At 41.3% G+C, this 21,406-nt stretch overlaps 1 protein-coding gene across 1 annotated transcript in view; it reads right to left on the reverse strand.

The window, feature by feature from the left end:
- Positions 1–8,771: 8,771 nt before the first annotated feature.
- The window catches only part of LOC149473601 (beta-1,4-galactosyltransferase 1-like), a 119,652-nt gene continuing 107,017 nt past the window's right edge, over positions 8,772–21,406 (reverse strand). Inside the window, exons 5-6 of the mRNA XM_089675593.1 lie at positions 14,234–14,338; positions 8,772–11,980 (exon numbers count right to left, since the gene is read on the reverse strand). Coding sequence (XP_089531719.1) covers positions 11,845–11,980; positions 14,234–14,338 — 241 coding nt within the window. The 3' untranslated portion in view covers positions 8,772–11,844. The remainder of the gene's footprint in view (positions 11,981–14,233; positions 14,339–21,406) is intronic.

A 21,406-nucleotide genomic window follows, 5' to 3' on the forward strand; every position in this document is an offset into this window, starting at 1 on the left:
GCTGGGAAGACTGAATCTGCAATAGGCAAGCAGCTTGGTGTGAACAAATCAACTGTGGGAGCAATAATTAGAAAATGGAAGACATACAAGACCACTGATAATCTCCCTCGATCTGGGGCTCCACGCAAGATCTCACCCCGTGGGGTCAAAATGATCACAAGAACGGTGAGCAAAAATCCCAGGACCACACAGGGGGACCTAGTGAATGACCTGCAGAGAGCTGGGACCAACGTAGCAAAGGCTACCATCAGTAACACACTACGCCGCCAGGGACTCAGATCCTGCAGTGCCAGACGTGTCCCCCTGCTTAAGCCAGTACATGTCCGGGCCCGTCTGAAGTTTGCTAGAGAGCATTTGGATGATCCAGAAGAGGATTGGGAGAATGTCATATGGTCAGATGAAACCAAAATAGAACTGTTTGGTAGAAACACAACTCATCGTGTTTGGAGGAGAGAGAATGCAGAGTTGCATCCAAAGAACACCATATCTACTGTGAAGCATGGGGGTGGCAACATCAGGCTTTGGGGCTGTTTCTCCGCAAAGGGACCAGGACGACTAATCCATGTACAGGACAGAATGAATGGGGCCATGTATCGTGAGATTTTGAGTGCAAACCTCCTTCCATCATCAAGGGCATTGAAGATGAAACGTGGCTGGGTCTTCCAACATGACAATGATCCCAAACATACCGCCCGGGTAACGAAGGAGTGGCTTCATAAGAAGCATTCCAAGGTCATGGAGTGGCCTAGCCAGTCTCCAGATCTCAACCCCACAGAAAACCTTTGGAGGGAGTTGAAAGTCCGTGTTGCCCAGCGACAGCCCCAAAACAGCACTGCTCTAGAGGAGATCTGCATGGAGGAATGGACCAACATACCAGCAACAGTGTGTGCCAACCTTGTGAAGACTTACAGGAAACGTTTGACCTCTGTCATTGCCAACAAAGGATATATAACAAAGTATTGAGATGAACTTTTGATATTGACCAAATACTTATTTTCCACCATAATTTGCAAATAAATTCTTTCCAAATCAGCCAATGCGATTGTCTGGATTTTTTTTCTCATTTTGTCTCTCATAGTTGAGGTCTACCTATGATGCCAATTACAGGCCCCTCTCATCTTTTTAAGTGGGAGAACTTGCACAATTGGTGGCTGACTAAATACTTTTTTGCCCCACTGTATGAAGATAAAAGTCCAGCACCAAAACATCTTGAAAAATAAAAATTAAAGCTTTATTTTATCCATTAGTATAAAAGAGGAATCTATTTCAGTAAGGATAGCAAAATTATCAATTTTTGGTATCTTTACAGGAATTGATCTTCACATTGGACTTTTGGATGTTATAGTACTGTGTGAGTCCTGGCACAGATGTCCTGACCTCATCCTGCCAATTACTTTGGGATTTTGGAGCAGTATCTCTGTGTTTTTATTATAGGCTTAACTGTAGGTAAAACTGAAAAAGCAGACTTTACTACGGATTTAACTGATGTTTGGAAATTCTCCAACTGACAAAAGATTTTTTTTTTTTCTCCCCACTCACAACACATCATAGACGCCCCACTCTCCCATTGGTAACTTTCTTTGGTCAGACCACGACCCGATGTTTTGTCCCTACAGTTGCAAGAAAAAGTATGTGAACCCCTTGGGATTACGTGGAGTTTTGCATGAATTGGGCATAAAATGTGCTCTGAACGTCATCTAAGTCACAACAATAGAAGAACACAGTCTGCTGAACATAATACTACACAAACAGATGTTGCCATGGTTTAATTGCACATAACATGTAAACATTCACAGTGCAGGGAGGAAAAAGTATGTGAGGCCCTAGCTTAATGACTTCTCCCAGAGCTAATTGGAGCCAGGAGTGAGCCAACCTTGACTCCAATCAGTGTGATGATATCGGATGTGTTGCTGACAGCTGTCCTACCCTTAAAAAACACACACCTGTTTTGGGTTTACTGGTTTCAAGAAGCACTGTCTGATGTGAACCATGCCTTGCAGAAAAGAGCTCTCAGAAGACCTACGATCAAGAATTGTTGACTTGCATGAAGCTGGAAAGGGTTACAAAAGTATCTCCAAAAGCCTTGATGTTCATGTGTCCACGGTAAGACAGACTGTCTACAAATGGAGAACGTTTAGCACTGTTGCTACTCTCTCTGGGCGTGGTCATCCTGTAAAAATGACTGCAAGAGCACAGCACAGAATGCTGCATGAGGTAAAGAAGAATCCCAGAGTGTCAGCTAAAGACCTACAGAAATCTCTGGCACATGCTAACATTTTTGTTGACACATCTACAATAAGGAAAACATTAAACAAGAATGGAGTACATGGGTGGACACCACGGAGGAAGCCATTGCTGTCCAAAAAGAATATTGCAGCACGTTTGAAGTTTGCAAAAGAGCACCTGGATGTTCCACTGCACTATTGGCAAAATCTCCTGTGGACAGATGAAACCAAGATTGAGTTGTTTGGGAAGAACACACAACACTATGTGTGGAGAAAAAAAGGCACAGCACACCAACATCAAAACCTCATCCCCACTGTAAAACATGGCGGAGGGAGCATCATGGTTTGGGGCTGCTTTGCTGCCTCAGGGCCTGAACGGATTGTTGTCATTGATGGGAAAATGAATTCCAGAGTTTATCAAGACATTTTGCAGGAAAACGTACGACCATTTGTCCGCCAACTGAAGCTCCGCAGAGGATGGGTGATGCAACAGGACAATGACCCAAAGCATACAAGTAATTCAACAAAACAATGGCTGCAACAGCACAGAATGCACCTTCTGGAGTGGCCCAGTCAGAGTCATGACCTCAACCCGATTGAAATGCTGTGGCATGACCTTAAGAGAGCGATTCACACCAGATGTCCCAAGAATATTGCTACACTGAAACAGTTTTGTGAAGAAGAGTGGTCCAAAATTACTCCAGATTGTTGTACAGGTCTGATCTGCAACTACAGGAAACATTTGGTTGAGGTTATTGCTGCCAAAGGAGGGTCAACCAGTTATTAAGTCCAAAGGTTCACATACTTTTTCCTCCCTGCACTGTGAATGTTTACATGTTATGTGCAATTAAACCATGGCAACATTTAATGTTTTTGTAGTATTATGTTCAGCAGACTGTGTTCTTCTATTGTTGTGACTTAGATGACGTTCAGAGCACATTTTATGCCCAATTCATGCAAAACTCCACGTAATCCCAAGGGGTTCACATACTTTTTCTTGCAACTCTAGATCTACCAGACCACCTGAAATCACAGTGGTCTTGGAGACTGAATGATAATTTATTTAAGGACCAGGTATGTGTGACGGACATTCGTCAAGCCATTTTCAACGATCATACTGACTCTACTACTCTCCCCACTCAGTGGGAGGCCTTAAAAGGTGTCTTATGGGGAATCTTCATTTCCCATAGCTCCAGGCTTAAAAATGACAGATCCTCAAAAATCATCACACTCTTACGTGAACTTTTAAGTTAGAAGCTTAAGTTAGAAAAAGATCCTACCTTCGACACATTGATTGTTCTCTCTGACTGCCGTACCGAACTTCACTCTCTCTTGGACCAACATATCTTGAGACTTGGGAACAAGATGTAATCCATATACTATCAGCACAGGAACAAACAAGGATGGCTCTTGGCGAGTGCACTATTCTCTAGGCTCCCCACTACTTTTTTTCCCCCATCCATTAGGACTATGAAAGAACTTAACCCATGACCCTTGTGAAATTTCTGAAACCTTTCACTTTTTTTTACTCAAATTTGTATACTATCCCTATCAAAATTCTAAGATCTGGATCCAGTCCTTTTTCACCAGAAAGTATGCCAGTATATCCTAGACACACCATCCCTACTGCCATAAAGATCTTGAGCTCTCGACTGTACAGCGGAGGAAGTGCAAGAAGCTATTTCATCCCTGATACTTAGCAAGAGCCTGGGGCCAGAGGCTTTTACACCCGGCTTTTATAAAACGTTTTCAGACTACCTCTTTTCCTTTATGACGAAAACGTTTAAAGCAATTAAAGCCACCCTCCCCAGGGAATGAAAGCACACATTTCTGCCATTCCCCAAACCTAATAATGACCATACTAACTGTGAAAACTACTGCCCTATCTTCTTGACGAAGACTTATGTCTATACTCCAAAACAATTGCGATCAGACTCACGCCTATTCTCTCACTTCATCTAAATTTGGACCAGGCTTGTTTTACACTAGGCCAAGAGGCTCGTGACAATTCATTGAAAGCTCTTACTCTCCTTGAATACGCTCAGCAGAGCTCCATCCCTTCTGGTCTTTCTATAGACATCAAAAAGGCGTTTGGTAGGGTGGGATGGTGGTTCCTGGAGGAAGCCCTTTCAACTGGAAATTGGTCCATGGTTAATGCAAAAAAATGATGGCTCTATACTGCATCCCACAGGCTAAAGTACAAATTGTATACTCTCTGATACTAGATAGGGCTGCCTCCTATCCCAGTTCCTGTATGTTTTAGTGATGGAACACCTTGATCTTGCACTTCCTAAAAACCACGACATAACAGGCATTTCGGAGAAGGGAGAAGAATACCATTCAGTAATATATCCTAGATTGTAAGCTCCAAGAAGCAGGGCCCTCCTTTCCCTCTTGTATTGAACTGTATTGTCTCCCGTTATATTGTAAAGCGCTGAGCAAACTGTTGAACTATATAAATCCTGTATAATAATAATAATAATAATGTGCAGATGATCTATTATACAGTATTAACCTACTTTTATGCATCCCTAATCTTGTAAAAGAACTAGACAGTTTTGGAGCCCTTAGTAACTTAAAGGTCAACTATGAAAACCAGGCTCTTGACATTTTGTTGCCCCAACACACCAAAACCCACCTTATGTGCACCGTCCCATTCAAATGGCAACCCAAAGCTATTAAATATCCGGAGGACCACATCCCTAAAGAGCTCTCTGAACTACCAGACTTGAATTACCCTCTGATATTCTATTCTGTCTTACTACAACTCAAAACATACAAATCCTCCTTTTCATGGATGGGCAGAATCAATATAATTAAAATTGACATATTACCCAAAATGTCTTTGAAGCTGTCCCACTACCACCTTCTACCAAAGTGCTTGTCAAGCCGTGGAAAGCGATACAAGCCTTTATTTGGGTCCACAAACCTTCCCATATTGATAGTCCTACCCTCTAAGCCTAAGTCCGCTGGCAGCCTCGTCCTTCCAAATATTTCCACTTATTTAAAAGCTGCCTCCCTTACGAGAATCATCAATTGGTTTCATAATGCTGCCTTTAAACAATGAGTAACCTTAGATGAGGATATCACATCCTTAAAAGTCAGATCTCCACCCTGGATACACCCCTACTGGTGGGCCTGCCATTAGTGACAACCTCCACCCTGAAGGTATGGGTCTTTGTCCACCTACATAGGTCCCATGACCCTCTATTTTCTAACTTGGAGATCCCCCTGGCTCTACACACTTTCCTACTGTGGAAATCTATGGACAACACCAGACTGGTCCAGCCTTTGGTCAATGACGACATCCCTTCAGCGCGTTCCCACACTCATCAGCTTCATACTTTTATTCAGGCTCTTCACTCAGTTTCTCCTTTAAACGAACCTCTCACAAGCTTCAAGAAATGACTGTTTCAGGAGCACAGACCAAAACATGTGCTGTCCACGATATAGAAGTTGCTCTTGCCCATGATCTTTCCTGAGACCCCTTCTGTCTTGGCTAGATGGGAGTCCAACCTGGGGACTTTTATATGTATATCTTCAGATTGGAATAAGACACTGCTGCTCACACATTGTCCCCTGGTGGCCCTCTTCTGTTTTTCAGATCTATAAGAAGATTATGAACATGTAATTTCAACCTAATGTTCGCATTTCCCTTTTATCGATACTCCCCAGTTCCTTCAAATCTATTCAGAAAGATTTATTGTGCTATATGCTTATGGCTGTTAGAACCATGATAGAATGAAACAGTGCTAATGTGTTTCAGCCCTATGTGGGCCTTAGTCATAACAGAGATCTTATGCTATGACTAAGGCCCACACAGGGCACTGGGGAGATCCCAATAGGATATGTTGTTGACCATATTAAAAAAACCCTTCAATAATGAACCTGTAGTAACATTGGAAATAATATCTGCTGACAGCAACCAGGAGCAGGCTGCAAGCACAGTCCATTTGCACAGCAGGCAGAGGATATCTGGGGTTGAACAGCTGTGAGTTTATGGTTTATTTACTCCTTTGAAATGTTTATGATTTTTCCTCCATAATATTCGGCTCATTTTCTCCAGTTGTTGAACCACAAAGGTGGATATATTCAATTTTGTTTATGCTTCTGTATGTGACGTGTATTTTTAAGTCTTTATTACTCACTGCTGTACCATGTTATTTGAAAAACCTTTAGTAAACAAAGATTATACATAAATACAATGTGGCAATTGCTGGCAGCTGGAACAGAAGATGCTGGATGTTTACAGTTTGTAAAGAGACTTTACACATAGTAATTTATACCATGGAAAGATGTCATGAATGGTCCCAATCAGCTGTCAGCCAGGTGATTCCCAGGCTGAAAGCTAATCGTAAGCAAAGGGGCCAGGAATGGTGATGTCATTACCCAAATCTGGCAATGCCCATATTTGGGAAATGTCTTAAGTCACTTAGTGCATCGGGGGCATGCACTAAGAATTTTATTGTCGTCGGCCCAACACAAAATTCTAAGTGTCTATAATATCCTTTATTAATTTCTTCCCAATGTATTACTTTAAGTTTTTTTTTTTGAACAGGTTACATTTTCCACTCATTTTTAGGGTGGAATGTGTAACATGTTCCAGCAGCTGCCTTCTCATGACAGCAGACAGGGGATCTTCTCCCTGCTCCCGCTGTCATAATTTTAAAATAATGTGGCCATGCAGCTCTCTGCCCACACGCTTCCTGTGAATGAATGCCTACAAGTACCATCAGTCTTTGCGGCTGATGGCTTGTAGTTCTCAATGAACTGTGAGGGCGCTGATGAGCACTTTTGCAGTCCACTGAGCTTCCTGGACTTCAGTAACTGCCTGCCTGAATGGAGGTATAGGCAGACAGTGTACTAAGTCTGCAAGAACCTGGCATTGCACCGGCATTCTGCTGATTACAGCTGCAATGCTTTACAGTATCCCAAGAAAAAATAATAAATGCTAGTTTTTATACTCTATTTCAATTGACTTGAATGAAAAATGCAAGCAAAACAGCATGAAATACCTTTTTAACAAAGCACCTCCATATAACATACTAGGGCGAGCTGGTTCTATAGAAAATTGTTCTGCTCATTTTTTTTTCTTAGCTGCACTGGAAAGTTTTAAAAGTGAATTTCAATCTGCCCTAAAACATGACACATTTGACAAGATTAGTGCCACACCTGGCTTTGACTTCAATATGCAAGCATTTGGGTCAGAACTCATAACTTCCATTATCTGCTCCAGGTAAGTGATTTAGTCAATGGCACAACTGAATCAGCACAACAGCCAAACAAACAACTAGTATTTTTAGAAGGATTAGTAATAATAGGCTACAAATAGGACTTAGTTTGGCTTTCTTTCAAGGGAAGACTGACTAAAGCATCATATAACTAACACACTTTAATAAGCATTTTCCAACACCTAGTAGGATCCCAGAAAAGAAATAGTGTTACCACAGCCGACTTGGAAGGTGCAGGCTGCAAGGTTATAATCCTATTGTTTGCTTTACTAATTAGTGAATCACTGATCCAGGAAAAGCTTATGCATATGTATGTTCCAGGTGGCTGCATATACTTCTGTCATACATCACAATTCTACACTATGTACCTGGGATGGGAAGGACTGGTACTGGCCATTGATGCACTCTTTCTAGTTTTTGTGTGAGGCAAGTAGTTGGGGTGAAATTACCGAGTGCAGGATGTCAAGGTATGAAGGGGCATTTTTTTCATATCAGGCAAAGTATATTTTCATCAAATTTCAGAAAATACCATTTTGACTTGCCAGAAATGCAATGGTCTTGTCACTTCTTGTAGGGTGAACCTGAATAAAGCAATCCCATCTTCCTTTTTTAAACTACTAATCCTCCCTTTACCAATGTAATTGAGATGGAGATGAAAACATGTTTAAAGTCTAGCTTGTGTGGTAACCATGGCTCCCTCCACAGAGAAAGTGTAGGAGTGAGCGTAGTAGCTACCCAGGGAGAGGAAAGCCACATCTGCAGCCACATCTAAGAACTTTTTGCATTTAGCTATGCTTTAAGATAATATTATTATACAGTATTTATATAGCGAACAGTTCGCTCAGCGCTGTACAATACAATGGGAGACAATACATGAGACTGTACAATAACAATACAATGCTATACACGAGGGGTTCGAGGGCCCTGCTCCTTGGAGCTTATAATCTAGGATATGCAAAAGTTCTGCTTCTTTTTTTCTGAATTCTCCTTAAAACGATAACTGATTATTGCTGAATTCATCAAGACAAATGTAGTGGGCAAAGGAACCACAGCTAGTATATCTCCCAGTGAACAGATTCATTCCCTCTTGCTATTGTTTGTCCCAGGAATGTGCTCACACAGCTGATGTGAGCTGCAGCTATAAATCAGTCATCTCTTTCGTAGCCATTGTCATATCGGCTGTAGCAGGAATGGTAGAACCACATAACTAGGTATAGTAAGCACTAAGAAACATGAGAAAAACTGTAAAATAAAAATCATAACCAAAAGACCTTTAAAGTATTTCTTAAACCCAAAACAATACAGAGAAAAACTGTTTAAAGGTGGATTCAAGTTTATTATACAACTTCATATAAAAATATGCTTTTAATGCACAGTTTACAAAGATTAAGAATTGACAACAGTAAACTTCTGTGTGCAAGTTTATATTGATTGTACATTTAAATATATATATTTGCTTTTCACAACTTGAATTTTCCTTAAATCTAAAGGAATAGGCTGACAATTCATTCACACAAATGAGGATTACTGTCAGTTTCCATATGCCTTTTGTAACACAATGTCACACTGGAATGTAATTCATGCTTACAAATGTTTAATAATCACACTCATAACTAGACACCTGCAGTTGTAAATACAAGCACGCAAAACTGAACAGACCAATAATGAAATCCCAGAGATTACTGCAATGTATTGTTTGTATGTACATCAACAGCAGTTCATAAATGCACATTACAAGGTTTTAAAATGTGTGCCTAATAGCCCGTGTATTGCTGCATAAAACATTGCGAAACAGAGGTTGTAAAGAATATAGCTTTATAAAATAGACAAAGATCTGGGAGGATAAGGCACAATGATATAGCCAATATTGTACTTAAAAAGCCAGCTATAAGTGAAGATTAAAAGGCAAGCTAACTGGGGTCTTACCTTTAATGGTGTATGCTTTACAAGATATCAGAGGAAGAATACTGACTAATGGTGGTCCACAAATGGCAAGCTTAGAACAGGCAATACTCCTAAATGTGAGCATTACTTGAGGCTATCTGGCCATTTCTTAGCTACTAGAGAGTATTCATGGGTGAAATGCATGGCCAGAAGGGGTGTTTTTTTTTTTAATCACAAAGGCAAATTGTTGGAAACCCCTAATGCAAACTGAAGAATAAAGGATCTAGGTTCCACATGCTGGGTGCTGCCAGCACAGACCAAAGACAGCAGTGATTCTCGGCTTTAAATACACCTGTGAGGATGGCATACATCTCCCTGCCCATCATTCTTGGCCACTTATTTGTCCATCTATAACCACCTAAAATGTATCTGTGCAGAGTCATTAAATGGACCTAAATCTTAGTCCATAGTCCAATAGTAAACTGACCCAGCAACGCAAAGGTTCATTGACCACTAAAAGAGGTGCCAGTACTGCAGATGGGACCATCATGTCTTATTGTTCAGGATCCGATACAAGGACATTAGATACAGAGGGGTTTATTTACTAAAGCTGGGTCACTCTGAATCTTGTGCACTTCTGAATGGAAACCAATCAGGTTCCAGGTTTTATTGCTAAAGCATAATTGAACAAGCTGAGGTTAGAAGCTGACTGGATACCATGCATAGGTGCACCAAATTCTGAGGGAACCAGTTTTAGTAAATCTCCCTCAGAGTGTCTACTGTATTATAGCCATGCTTCCAGCAAAGAGTCAGTAGATCCTATTAATGGAGTCGTCCAAGCTTTACTTACCATGCATTGAAGGAAATGAAAAGCATGGATATAGTGAAGAATGCTATAATGCATTAAACTTTACCAGGGCAATATTTTCTATAAAGTACCAGGAGTTTTTTTTAGGCACTGCTGGCTAAACATTTTTCATACATTTACACAATCACCACAATAAACCAATATACACAATTTAACAATGAAGGCCTGAGAATATAGGAATGGAAAAACGAACATTAAAGCTGAACACCTACCAGTTTGTCTGCTTGATCCCAAACATTTAAATACGAGCAAACATAAAAATAAAATTAAAGCATATAAATATGGCAAGGCTGTAGCGCTTTGAATACTGTGACACCAATCTGAAGGTATTTTTTTTTCACTGGCATTATCACTAACATAACAAATGCATCATTAACAGATCCCCCTAAATTTAACTGAATACCTGTACCCACAAGGAAAATTTAGCATGAACTCATTCACTCAGGCTCTCGGCTCCAAAAGATCATGAATATCCCTAGGGTTTACTTTTTCTGTTCTAGCAGTGAGCTGCATGCACCTGCACAGCAGAGTCTGACAGGTACGTTATTGCCCTAGATATGCAGGTTCATCATCAGGGTCTTTACACCCATCCCTGCTTCCCTGTCAAACTCTGTTCTGTAGGCAAGTCAAAACAGCCAGTCAATGCGTGTCCATTCACCAATATTGGCTGCTTGCACGCAGCTCAATGCTAAGGCAGAAAAGTAAACACAGGACACTCGTCATGCTGTACATGTAATGAGCTCTAAGACTGGAGCAGACAGAATGTGGAAAAGCTGTGCATAATAACCAATCAATTAACTTCAGCGTGTTCAGCTATGCTTTGAAAATTATAGCTAAAAGCTAATTTCCGTGCACTGCTGCTCCAGTTTTAGTAAATTCCCCTCAATATGCATTGATTTTTTTCCCAGCAAAAAAACAAAAAAACAGCAAGCCAGAGGCACTGCTGAGCTGTAAAAAAAAGTAACCTAGAAAAGCAATTTGTTAAAATGCTTATGACACTTATCTAACAAAACAACATGCAATAGGAAACTAGTGCTTCGTTTTTAGTGTCATATAAAACTGTTTGAAAGTTTGGTCATTTTGAAATTTTTTTTAGTTGGAAAAAAAAATAAAATGGGTTCTTTGCCTTGCCAAATCACATTTATAAAGATACTCAGACTGTGAAGCCATATTGTATATAAGCCTTAGCCTACATTGCCATTTTTCTATTTTAAATTGTAGAGTAATAAAAATGACCATTGATGTGCATATTTACAAATGTGCATTTCTTAAGCTTGGCTCACAGTACTTGTCCAGCTGGAAAGGCCACATATTCCACTGGAATCAGGCAACTATATCTGTAAACACCAAAAAAAAAAAAAAAAAAAAATATAGCAGCATTTTACAGCAATACATTCGAATGAAGATCCACTCCATTGATGTAAAAAGTAAGCTTGAAGTAAACTTTTTTTCTCTTTTCAGACAGCAATGACTTTCTAGAGTACATTCAAATGAAACAGTCTGTGTGTACTGCATATAAAAGCAGTACATCTGTAAAAAGTTCATAAAATCTGATGATGAAAAAATATCTTTAAATTGCCACCATACCAGCATAGTAGGAAGTCAATGAAAATTTTTCTTGGCCAAACTCCAAATGTTAGCTTGGCACAGGACCTACATCCACGGTTATTTTTGTGTACAAGGGATGCTTTTCAGTAGTAAGTACTTTGTATTTGAGAGAATTTATGCCATCTGAATTCATGGTGTGTCTTGTATGTGAAATCAGGTCAAACCTGCAAAATAAGTACATCTCCATGAGGACTCCACCATAGATTATGTGCATTGCAGAGTTCAGTAAATGTCTAAATATCAGCTCCTCTAGCACTTAGCCTGACCTGCCCCCTTTTTTATATTTAGATTCAGTCCAATTTGATCTACAAATTGGCTTATTACTGCACTGGTTTAAAAGACTGCTATCATACAAGTTCTCAGTTTTATTTACCCAAAGTGGTACCTTTATTAAGGTTCTGATTCAGGTTTTATTATTGCATACTGCAGTAGTAGCAAGTTCTTCCCTTGTATGATCATGAAATGTTTGCATAAAGCAGTAGGTTTTTAAGCACAAAGAGCATTTAGATTTTGATGAAATTATTGCTGGATTTAGCACCACACTTTCAATAGGTAGCTGAAAACTAATTTTGCTTCCGTTATAGTCTCTCGTGGACTTGCATTTGTGTTCTAAACGCTTTCTAGATAGCAGACTTGGCGTAATTGGCCCCTTGCCTCTGCCTGCAAGTTTTGGACACAGCTGCCAAAGTTCAGTTCCTCTTTAATGTATAGTTACAGTACATTTACTGTATATAGTCTGAGAGGTGTGTATACTACAGAAACATACAAGATCATATTTTAGGAGATACCAAACAGAGCACAAACTGGACTGCATATTTATATTTACAGTATATATTCTACTAGTTCGTTCATATAACTATGAAATTCTCTTTAAGGACCCAATTTTAAAATCAAATTATACATCATAATACAAATAATTAGCAGGTAACATCTCTGTTTAGTTGCCCCTTCCCCAAAGTGTTACATTCCAACAGTACAGAGCACCAATTTATTATGCTGATAGGGAATGTTACAGGTCATTAGCATGCTAGACCACACCCTTCCTTATTCATTTGTATCATAAGAGGTTTCGATTAGAAACAGCTGTGCAGTGCAGGACAGACATTCAGCGGAGCCCTCCATTACTTGTGCAAATAGTTTGGCAGTCATGATCACAGAAGAATAAATTCCAGCATTAAGGCTGCCTATATATTATACCATTTTCTTGTACAGCTTTCTGTTAGATTTACCAACACACTTTCAATTTGAATGCAATCATGCAGGTCCTTGCAAATAATTGAAGGTAAATCTAAAGTAAATTGAAAAAGAAAATTGTATAATGCATTTCCAGGTTAAGAGTTAGAATGCATTGCTTTAAAATTATTGTAAAGTTTTTTGTTTTTTTGTTTAAATAACAAACATGTCATGCTTACCTGCCCTGTGCAATAGCATTGCACAGAGCGGCCCCAAACCTCCTCTTCTTGGGTGCCCCACCGGAACTCCTGTTTTCTCCTCCCTTCCAATTGCCCCTAAAGCAAATCACTTGCTATGGAGGCACTCCTGCAGGCTTGATCCCAAACCGCGCTGCCTGCATCCATAAACAGACAGGGCAGTTGGGCTTGGCCCCGCCTCCAGTTTACGGATTTTACTGACAGCATGAACTATAATCGTCACATTGAACAGGATCCATTTGCTGGACGAACTCTGGTTATTTTGTTTCTAAGTATGTTGAATTGATTTGCTGGTTGAATTCTTGCTGGACTTTATACTTGGGAAAACCATTATTAACCGTATAAAGCTGGGTGACAATGAAAAACCCACAAGAATGTAAAGTGACTGTAAAGCTTAAATTTTTTTTAACCCCCTCTTGCTGCAGCCTCCCAGCCGTTTAAGAGCTTCTAAATGTTGCAAGGTGGACATTCCAGTCACAAAACCTGGCTGTCACAGCGGTCACATGAGCAGAAAGCTCCAGATTGCAAGTATGCATCAGGAGCTTTTTGGTCCCCACCTGTAACTGTGCTGGGAGCACACAGGGTGCACACTCAGCACAGCAAAGTGTTTACATAGAGCCGCATATATGTGGCCTCTCTTTGTTAAAGCCCATCTGCCGGGAAGTGGTAGAGGGAGAAAATGTGAGAAAAGAGGAGTGCACCGGCTAGCAGGAGTGTTAGGGATAAGGCAAGAAAAAGTGCTTTTTACTGGTAGCTGTAGACAAAACTAGCATTTAACACTTGCAGTGATGGGGGAGGGGGTTGCAGGGGATTGGCGGAGCACCACTGCAAGGGTAGTTTTCTTATTCATAGTTCATCTTCAATGGACAAAGTGTAATGCCTTGCTTAATTTAAGCAAGTTAAACGCCTAACCACTCAGTTTCATTCCAATTATTACAACAAGACTATATACAATACAAAATAAAAAACAAAACAAAAAAAACTTACCGTTTTGGATTTGGTTCATTTTTTTCATCCCGTTCATGACGGATCATTCTACATTTGCCTGTAACAGCATCTGGACGAGAGATTGACATACCCCTAGACACAATTCTATTAATTAAAAAAAAAATGAAAAATGCAGAAATTAATAAATGCGGAATTATAGCATGCTCCGTTTATAAAAAAGTACAGTAGACGCATTTAAGAGTTTAGTTTGTAACAGAAAAGCATTGCTACAAATGAATATGTAATCTAGATATCTAACCAAGTTTCTTATGATCTCTAAAGACATAGATTAGTAAATTAGTGTCACCAAGGAAGCTACTAAAGGAACACAGCAGGGCACCAGGTCAACATGAGTAGATCATTTGAGGACTGGATACACCGTATTTTTCGCTCCATAAGACTCACTTTTTCCCCCCAAAAAATGGGGGAATGTCTGTGCGTCTCATGGAGCGAATATGTAGTGGCTGGCCCGGTATTCCCCCATGTTAGAATACCGGGCCGGTCGCTCGGGTCTTCTCTGCTGACCTCCAGCGGTCCTACCTGTTCCTCGGTCCAGCGGTGTCCTCAGTCTTCTCTCCCCGGCGCCAGCATGGGCACCCAGCTGTGACAGCTTGCGGCTTCACAGCCGGGTGCCCACTGCGCATGCTCGAGAAGAGCTGCGCTTTGTGAATGGCTCATAGTCTTCTGGGACCTGTCACATGTCCCAGAAGATTAAGGGGAAGGACAACTCCGCAGGTACCTGTCAAATTCGTGTACCCACTCCCCAAAGGTCCGCAGTCTCTGGTCACCCCCTGTACTGTGTCCGCAGTCTCTGGTCATCCCCTGCACTGTGTCCGCAGTCTCTGGTCATCCCCTGCACTGTGTCCGCAGTCTCTGGTCATCCCCTGCACTGTGTCCGCAGTCTCTGGTCATCCCCTGCACTGTGTCCGCAGTCTCTGGTCATCCCCTGCACTGTGTCCGCAGTCTCTGGTCATCCCCTGCACTGTGTCCGCAGTCTCTGGTCATCCCCTGCACTGTGTCCGCAGTCTCTGGTCATCCCCTGTACTGTGTTCACAATCTCTGGTCATCCCCTGTACGGTGTTCGCAATCTCTGATCACCTCCTGTACTGTGTCCGCAGTCTCTGGTCATCTCCTGTACTATGCCCGCAGTCCATTGGTTCAGAATATTTTTTTCCTCCTCTAAAATCTAAGTGCGTCTTATGGAGCGAAAAATACGGTACTTGTAACACTTACAAGGAAGATACTAAGCTGAACTCTGACCAGTGACCCCCAACTAAACTTTATACTACCCCGCTGACTGCCCAGTAATTAAAGCAGAACTTCACTCAAAAAGTGGTTCTCTCCCTCCCCCTAGCTTAAGGAGTTGCAGGTTTTTTTTTTTAGGGTACCAATTTTTTTTTTTTTTTCAAATTCGTACCTGCTCTTACTTCCTAGACAAGGATGATTCCCTTTGTCTTGCCCCCTTCCACAGCCTCCTGGAACATGTCACATGTCCCAGAAGGCTGACAGACCATTAACAAAGCTCTGTAGCTGCTGACTCTAAACAACAAAAGCTCCACTTTAGGAAAAAAGCTAAATTAATGGCCCAAATACTTACCGGAATCCAGGGTCTCCTGCCACACCAGATCAACTCTTTTTTGAACTGCAGTGAGAGGCACCTTATTCAGTTGATCAATTTCCTGAAATCTGTGGTCACATGAGGTGCTGGGTCATGGGTTCCTCTCCTTCAGGAACATTAGCGACACTAAAGCTTTCTTGTTTTTTTTTTAAATAACAAAACAGGTCTATATTTACCTGCTCTGTACAGTGATTTTACACAGAGCAGCCCCAATTCCCTTCTTTTCAGGTCCCCACCAGTGCTCCTGGCTCCTCTCCCGCAAGCAGTGCCCCCCCCCCCCCCCTCCACATTGGCTGTAATCCAATGAGGAGTTCCCGGACAGCAGAGGCTGTACAGAGAGTCGCTGGATCAGAGGGGGCTCAGGTAAGAATTTGGGGGGGGGGGGCTGCAGCACACAGGTTTTTTTTACCTTCATACATAGAATACATGAAGGTAGAAAACCTTAAGTCTTTAAAACCACTTTAAAAGTGGAATTTAATTGTATCTAGCAAATTGAAGTGCTGTTTATTCACTTTATTAACTTTCAAAGGCCATGCATTCATGACTCCATGTTTTATTTTGTTGGGAAACCAGTTTGAAAAACATTCCCTCAGCATTTCTACCTTTGACCATCTTGAGTAAGGGTAAGCTATTTATGTAACATTTTCTTACTGGAGTCTATCTGCCCTTAACATGATAAACGTCATAGAAAATCTCAAGCATGTGCAGTACAATATACATGGGCTACAGTCTACTATTCAGTGCACAAAAGTCCAAATTCCCATATCAATTGCTGTGAGGGATATGTTGCAATTCAGAGGTAGGGGTCCTTAAAACAGATAGATTGCGCACTCACCAGAAGTGCGTATAAAATACGCATGTAGAGAGATATAGGTTCTTCAAAACATCTCGGTCAATAGGGGTCTGGTCAGATCGCACTCTATATTCTCCTCCGTCTCACCGTGTTCAATAAATCCCAGGGTTCTTCTTAAGAAGAAGAGAGGAGGTGTTGGTGGGAGTGGCAGCACAGGAGGCTCTCTTTGAGAGCACCATCTTCCACAGTGCCTGGATGAACTAAGGGGATTTTTTGACGCCTGTACCGAACCCTGAGATTTATTGAACACGGTGAGACGGAGGAGAATATAGAGTGCGATCTGACCAGAACCCTATTGACTGAGATGTTTTGAAGAACATATATCTCTCTACATGCGTATTTTATACGCACTTCTGGTGAGTGCGCAATCTGTTTTAAGGACCCCTACCTCTGAATTGCAACATATCCCTCACAGCAATTAATATGGGAATTTGGACTTTTGTGCACTGAATAGTGGACTGTATTCTACTTTGCATTTTCTGTTTTCTTTTGCATTTGCCTATACCCTTAGGGCATTTATATTGAACACTTAGTTCACGGTACCTTTTATCCTAGCGCTGCACCGATCTCGCTCTTCTTTTATTATTCATTGAAAGGTTTGTTGGTTACCTTTTTTTGGTGTTCTAGCGGCTTATATAGACAAATTTGGGGCAGCGCTCACTTTACATTTTTTACTTTTATACATGGGCTACCAGTACACTTTTGCAAGATCAGGTGTGCAGGCAAGAGGTTATGCTTAACTGAGAAAGCCCCTCCCCCAAATGAAAAAAAACCGCCCATGAAGACTCCTGGGATGCATGACATCATTTTGGCCTAGGCAATCGTAATTAATACAAGTAAATATACCTTCCTATCTCTTTATGGAGGCTAGGAGCATAAGGATTAAAAATAGTTAAAGTGGTTATAAAGCCTAAACATTAACTTACTGCATTCCTTGTCCCCCCCCCCCCCTTCCTCGCACAGCCTTTCACTAGAAAGATCACTGTGCTGCTGTTTCTCCTTCCCCAGCTCTTACGCAGCTGAGAACTGAAGGATGTTTTCAATTATTTAAGAAAAAGGGGGGGGGGGATTGTGTTTTTAATTTCTTTTTTTAATACCTATACAGAAATGGTTTGCTTTTCTTTTCTATTTTAAACTGAATGGTTTGTTTTACAACATGAGGGTTTACAATCAATTTAAACTTTGTATGAGATTTTAGTGATTGGATCTACTTTAACACATCTACTTCCTACTCCTTCCACTTAATCATGTTTATATGCTTAAATACAAAAATAATGCAGCAAAACATGTTGCTTCATAGGCACCATTCATTTTTTAAAATATTTTACTGTGATTGCCAAAAACAGGACCGCCATAAAAGTCTCACACAAACTTAAAAAAGACGGGGGCCATTTTAGATCTAGATACTGCTTAGTGAAGTTATTCATTAGGCAAACTGATCTGTTTACCATTTCAAATACACCTGTCTCAGGTTTCTGGTTCCTAGGACACTGGGGAGATGTGTGCAAAAACAGACAGGCAACCAGCAGTGTCTGCACTTCATTGCTGACAATACTTTATAAAGTTGCAGTAAGTAGATGCATTTTTTAGAGAGATTGTAGGTGAAAATAAAGGAATGTTGTAAGGGTTCTGTTTCCACCTTCCCCAGCTTCCACCACCTAGCCATTATGGTCAAATACGAAGCTCTCCTGACAGTTCAAATCTGCAAAGCTCTAATACTTCTGAGTAGTTTTGGAGCTTGCCACTAGCTCCCACCTTCCCATATTCCTACTAGCTCATCACTACAGCACTATACTGTGAACTGATATGATAATCAATATGAATGTCAATAAGAATATGTAGAAGCGGCTTACAAGCAGGGCTGAGGATAAAGGGGTACCACCAGTTGTCCTATACGGGGCCCAGGCCAGCAGGGTGAATCAGATGTGAGCAGAGAGGGTGGTTTCATCTCCTCTCCCTACCGCTTTCAGCTGCTGCAGAGAAAGCCATACAGGGGATTGGTTCCAGTAATTGTCCCTTCCACACCCATCACCCTCCCTGTGCGCACTGTACATTTTCCCCCTGCTGCCCAAGGCGCCTGTGTGCCCACAACCCCCCAGTGCTGCCAGCTTCCCCCCTCTCCTTCCCACCGGCATCTGCAAGCACACCATAGGATCCTTCAGGATGGAGAGTGGAGGAGAGGTCCGGTAAATAGGCCACATTTACTAGTCCCTTACTTTCCTGAATGAACACGAGTGATCTATAACAATCACTCACTGTGTACATTCATAACTGAAGCATAGTGAACTTTTTTTTGGTGAAAGGGCCCTGTCAGGTTGGCTGTATGGGGCCCCGTGATTTCTAACAGCAGTCCTGCTTGCAAGCATCAGCGCCCTGAGGAAGTTTGCTTATCAAAAAAACCAGAAACTCAGCTGTACCAACAAACTTTCAGGGGCTGCTTTTTTGGGGTAAAGACAGTTTAAATATTTATCTTTAAATATGTCCATCTGGTTTAATATGTAAATTATGTGGTTAGAATTTGAGTAGCGTCAATTTGTTATACTGCCCCTGGCTACAGCAAGTTCTCACCTGACAGCAGTAACACCAACCAGTGGACAAACTGGTTTCTCTGTTATGTAGATGTCAAATTCACAATGTAAAAGGTATGTGTTTCACAAATGACCTTCAGGCATATTTAATAAAAAGCATGCAAACACATTAACGTGAAAGTGCAGAATAGTTAACCACTTGCCTACAGGGCACTTATACCCCCTTTGTGCCCAGGCCAATTTTCAGCATTCAGCGCTGTTGCACTTTGAATGACAATTGTGCGGTTAAGCAACACCTTTTTTTCACACAAAGAGCGCTTTTTTGGTGGTATTTAATCGCCACTGTTCTTTTTATATTTTGCACTATAAACAAAAAAAGAGCAAGAAATTTGAGAAAAAAAAAAAAAAAAGTTTCTTTGTTTCTATTATAAAATATTGCAAACAGGTAAATTTTCTCCTTTACTGATGTGTGTTGATGAGGCTGAACTGATAGGCAGCATGGATGAGGTGGCACTGGTGGGCATTGACGCTGCACTGATATGCAGCAATGATGGTCACTGATAGGCAACACTGACTGAAGGCACTGATGGGTAGCCCCGCTGGGCACTGATGGGCAGCACTGCAGGGCACTGATCATCAGTACCGATCTGCTCTGCGACAGTTGCCGGTTATCGACAGTACTTTCCCCACGCTGTGACAGAGTGAGGAAAGTGCTGCTGATAACAACTGGCAACTGTATTTACTCCGTGATCTGCTGTGTCATTGGACACAGCTGATCACATGGTAAAAGGTCGCTGTGATTGGCCTTTTACCTCATCACGTGATCAGCTGTGCGCCGCTGAACTGGATAACTGCGCTGTAACCGTCATTTGGCTATAGCACAGTTAAAGATTGATATTATGAATGCTTATTATAGCAAACTAGGAAAAAAAAGCACAGTAAACCTCCCTACAACACCCAATGAGCATGTCAAGGTTTATATATAGTAGCAAGATAAAGTTTGATTTTAGACATGAACGCAAGAATAACAGACTATTCTCTCTTATGGCTAGTGTGCACATCTTCTAGCTCTTCTTACTTGATTTATTAACCTAAATTATACTGCTAACTGTGATAACATAAAAGATATTTGCTTTCTGTTTATTGAGGAGCACAGGCATTCAAATACTGTTGATTTACACAGCTGGCTGCAAGAAGATTTGGACACTAGCAAAAAAAAAAAAAAAAATGTAGCAAGCTCAGTATTCATCACTGCTTTAGTTGGTCTCTACATGCAGCTATCAGGAATTACAGTTTCTCTGCACTAGCTTTAGATGCTGTACCTGGACCTTGCTGGAGTGGATGTTGCTGGGCTAGTCTAGAATGTGACCTTCAGGTACTGGGGTCTGCAGTGTGCCACTTTCAAGACTTGCATGGGCTGTGGTAGTTAGCTGTGGAGCGCTCTTGGGGTCACAGTCCCAAGAGTGCTCCTATATTTGAAAGCTTTGTGAGCTGAGCACCATTTAAAATGGAAAGAGGAAGAAAAGGCCATTAGAAGTCTGGTTAAAATGTTGCCTACCTCCTCCACATACCTATGCTGCATACTGTTTGTAAAGAGATTAGCGTAAATACCTTATTTGATAAGGTTTGTTGCGGTCACATGATCAAGAAACTTCAGCTCTGCTTTACCACTCTGCTGCAGCAGACGGGACACAGCACCGACAACAGTGGGCAATGAAAGCCAGAAAGTGCTGTCACAACTCTGAATTCAGCCCCGTTTTCTAGCATTCACTGACACAAGGGAGTTTAAGCTTTTCAATCACTGAATGCGGACGTTATACTCTGGGTGGAGTGACGCACGCGCTTTTACCACCATTCACTTTTGCTGCCCCTGACAAGTGGATCTATCCTCCTGTTCATCTCTGCTGCTTGCCTAAAGTGACCCAGTATGACTCTCTCCTGCTACCAGCAGCTGGGTTTGAGAATACTCAAGGCCTAGCCTTGTTGTCCTGGGTGCCTCCAGCTCACGATCCAGTAAGGCCTGGTTTACACCTATGTGTTTTTCAAAGCTTTTTGCAATTGGCAGAAAAGCACTACAGTCCATTTAAAGTGTTACTAAACCCACAACAGTAAAATCCGTCTGTATATGCAGTAAAGCATGCTTGTTATACTCACTGTGGAACCTAAGGGGTTAA

The sequence above is a fragment of the Staurois parvus genome, unplaced genomic scaffold, assembly GCF_062004578.1.
Source record: "Staurois parvus isolate SC_StPar_1 unplaced genomic scaffold, SC_StPar_1.0 ptg000013l, whole genome shotgun sequence".
Taxonomy (NCBI): Eukaryota; Metazoa; Chordata; class Amphibia; order Anura; family Ranidae; genus Staurois; species Staurois parvus.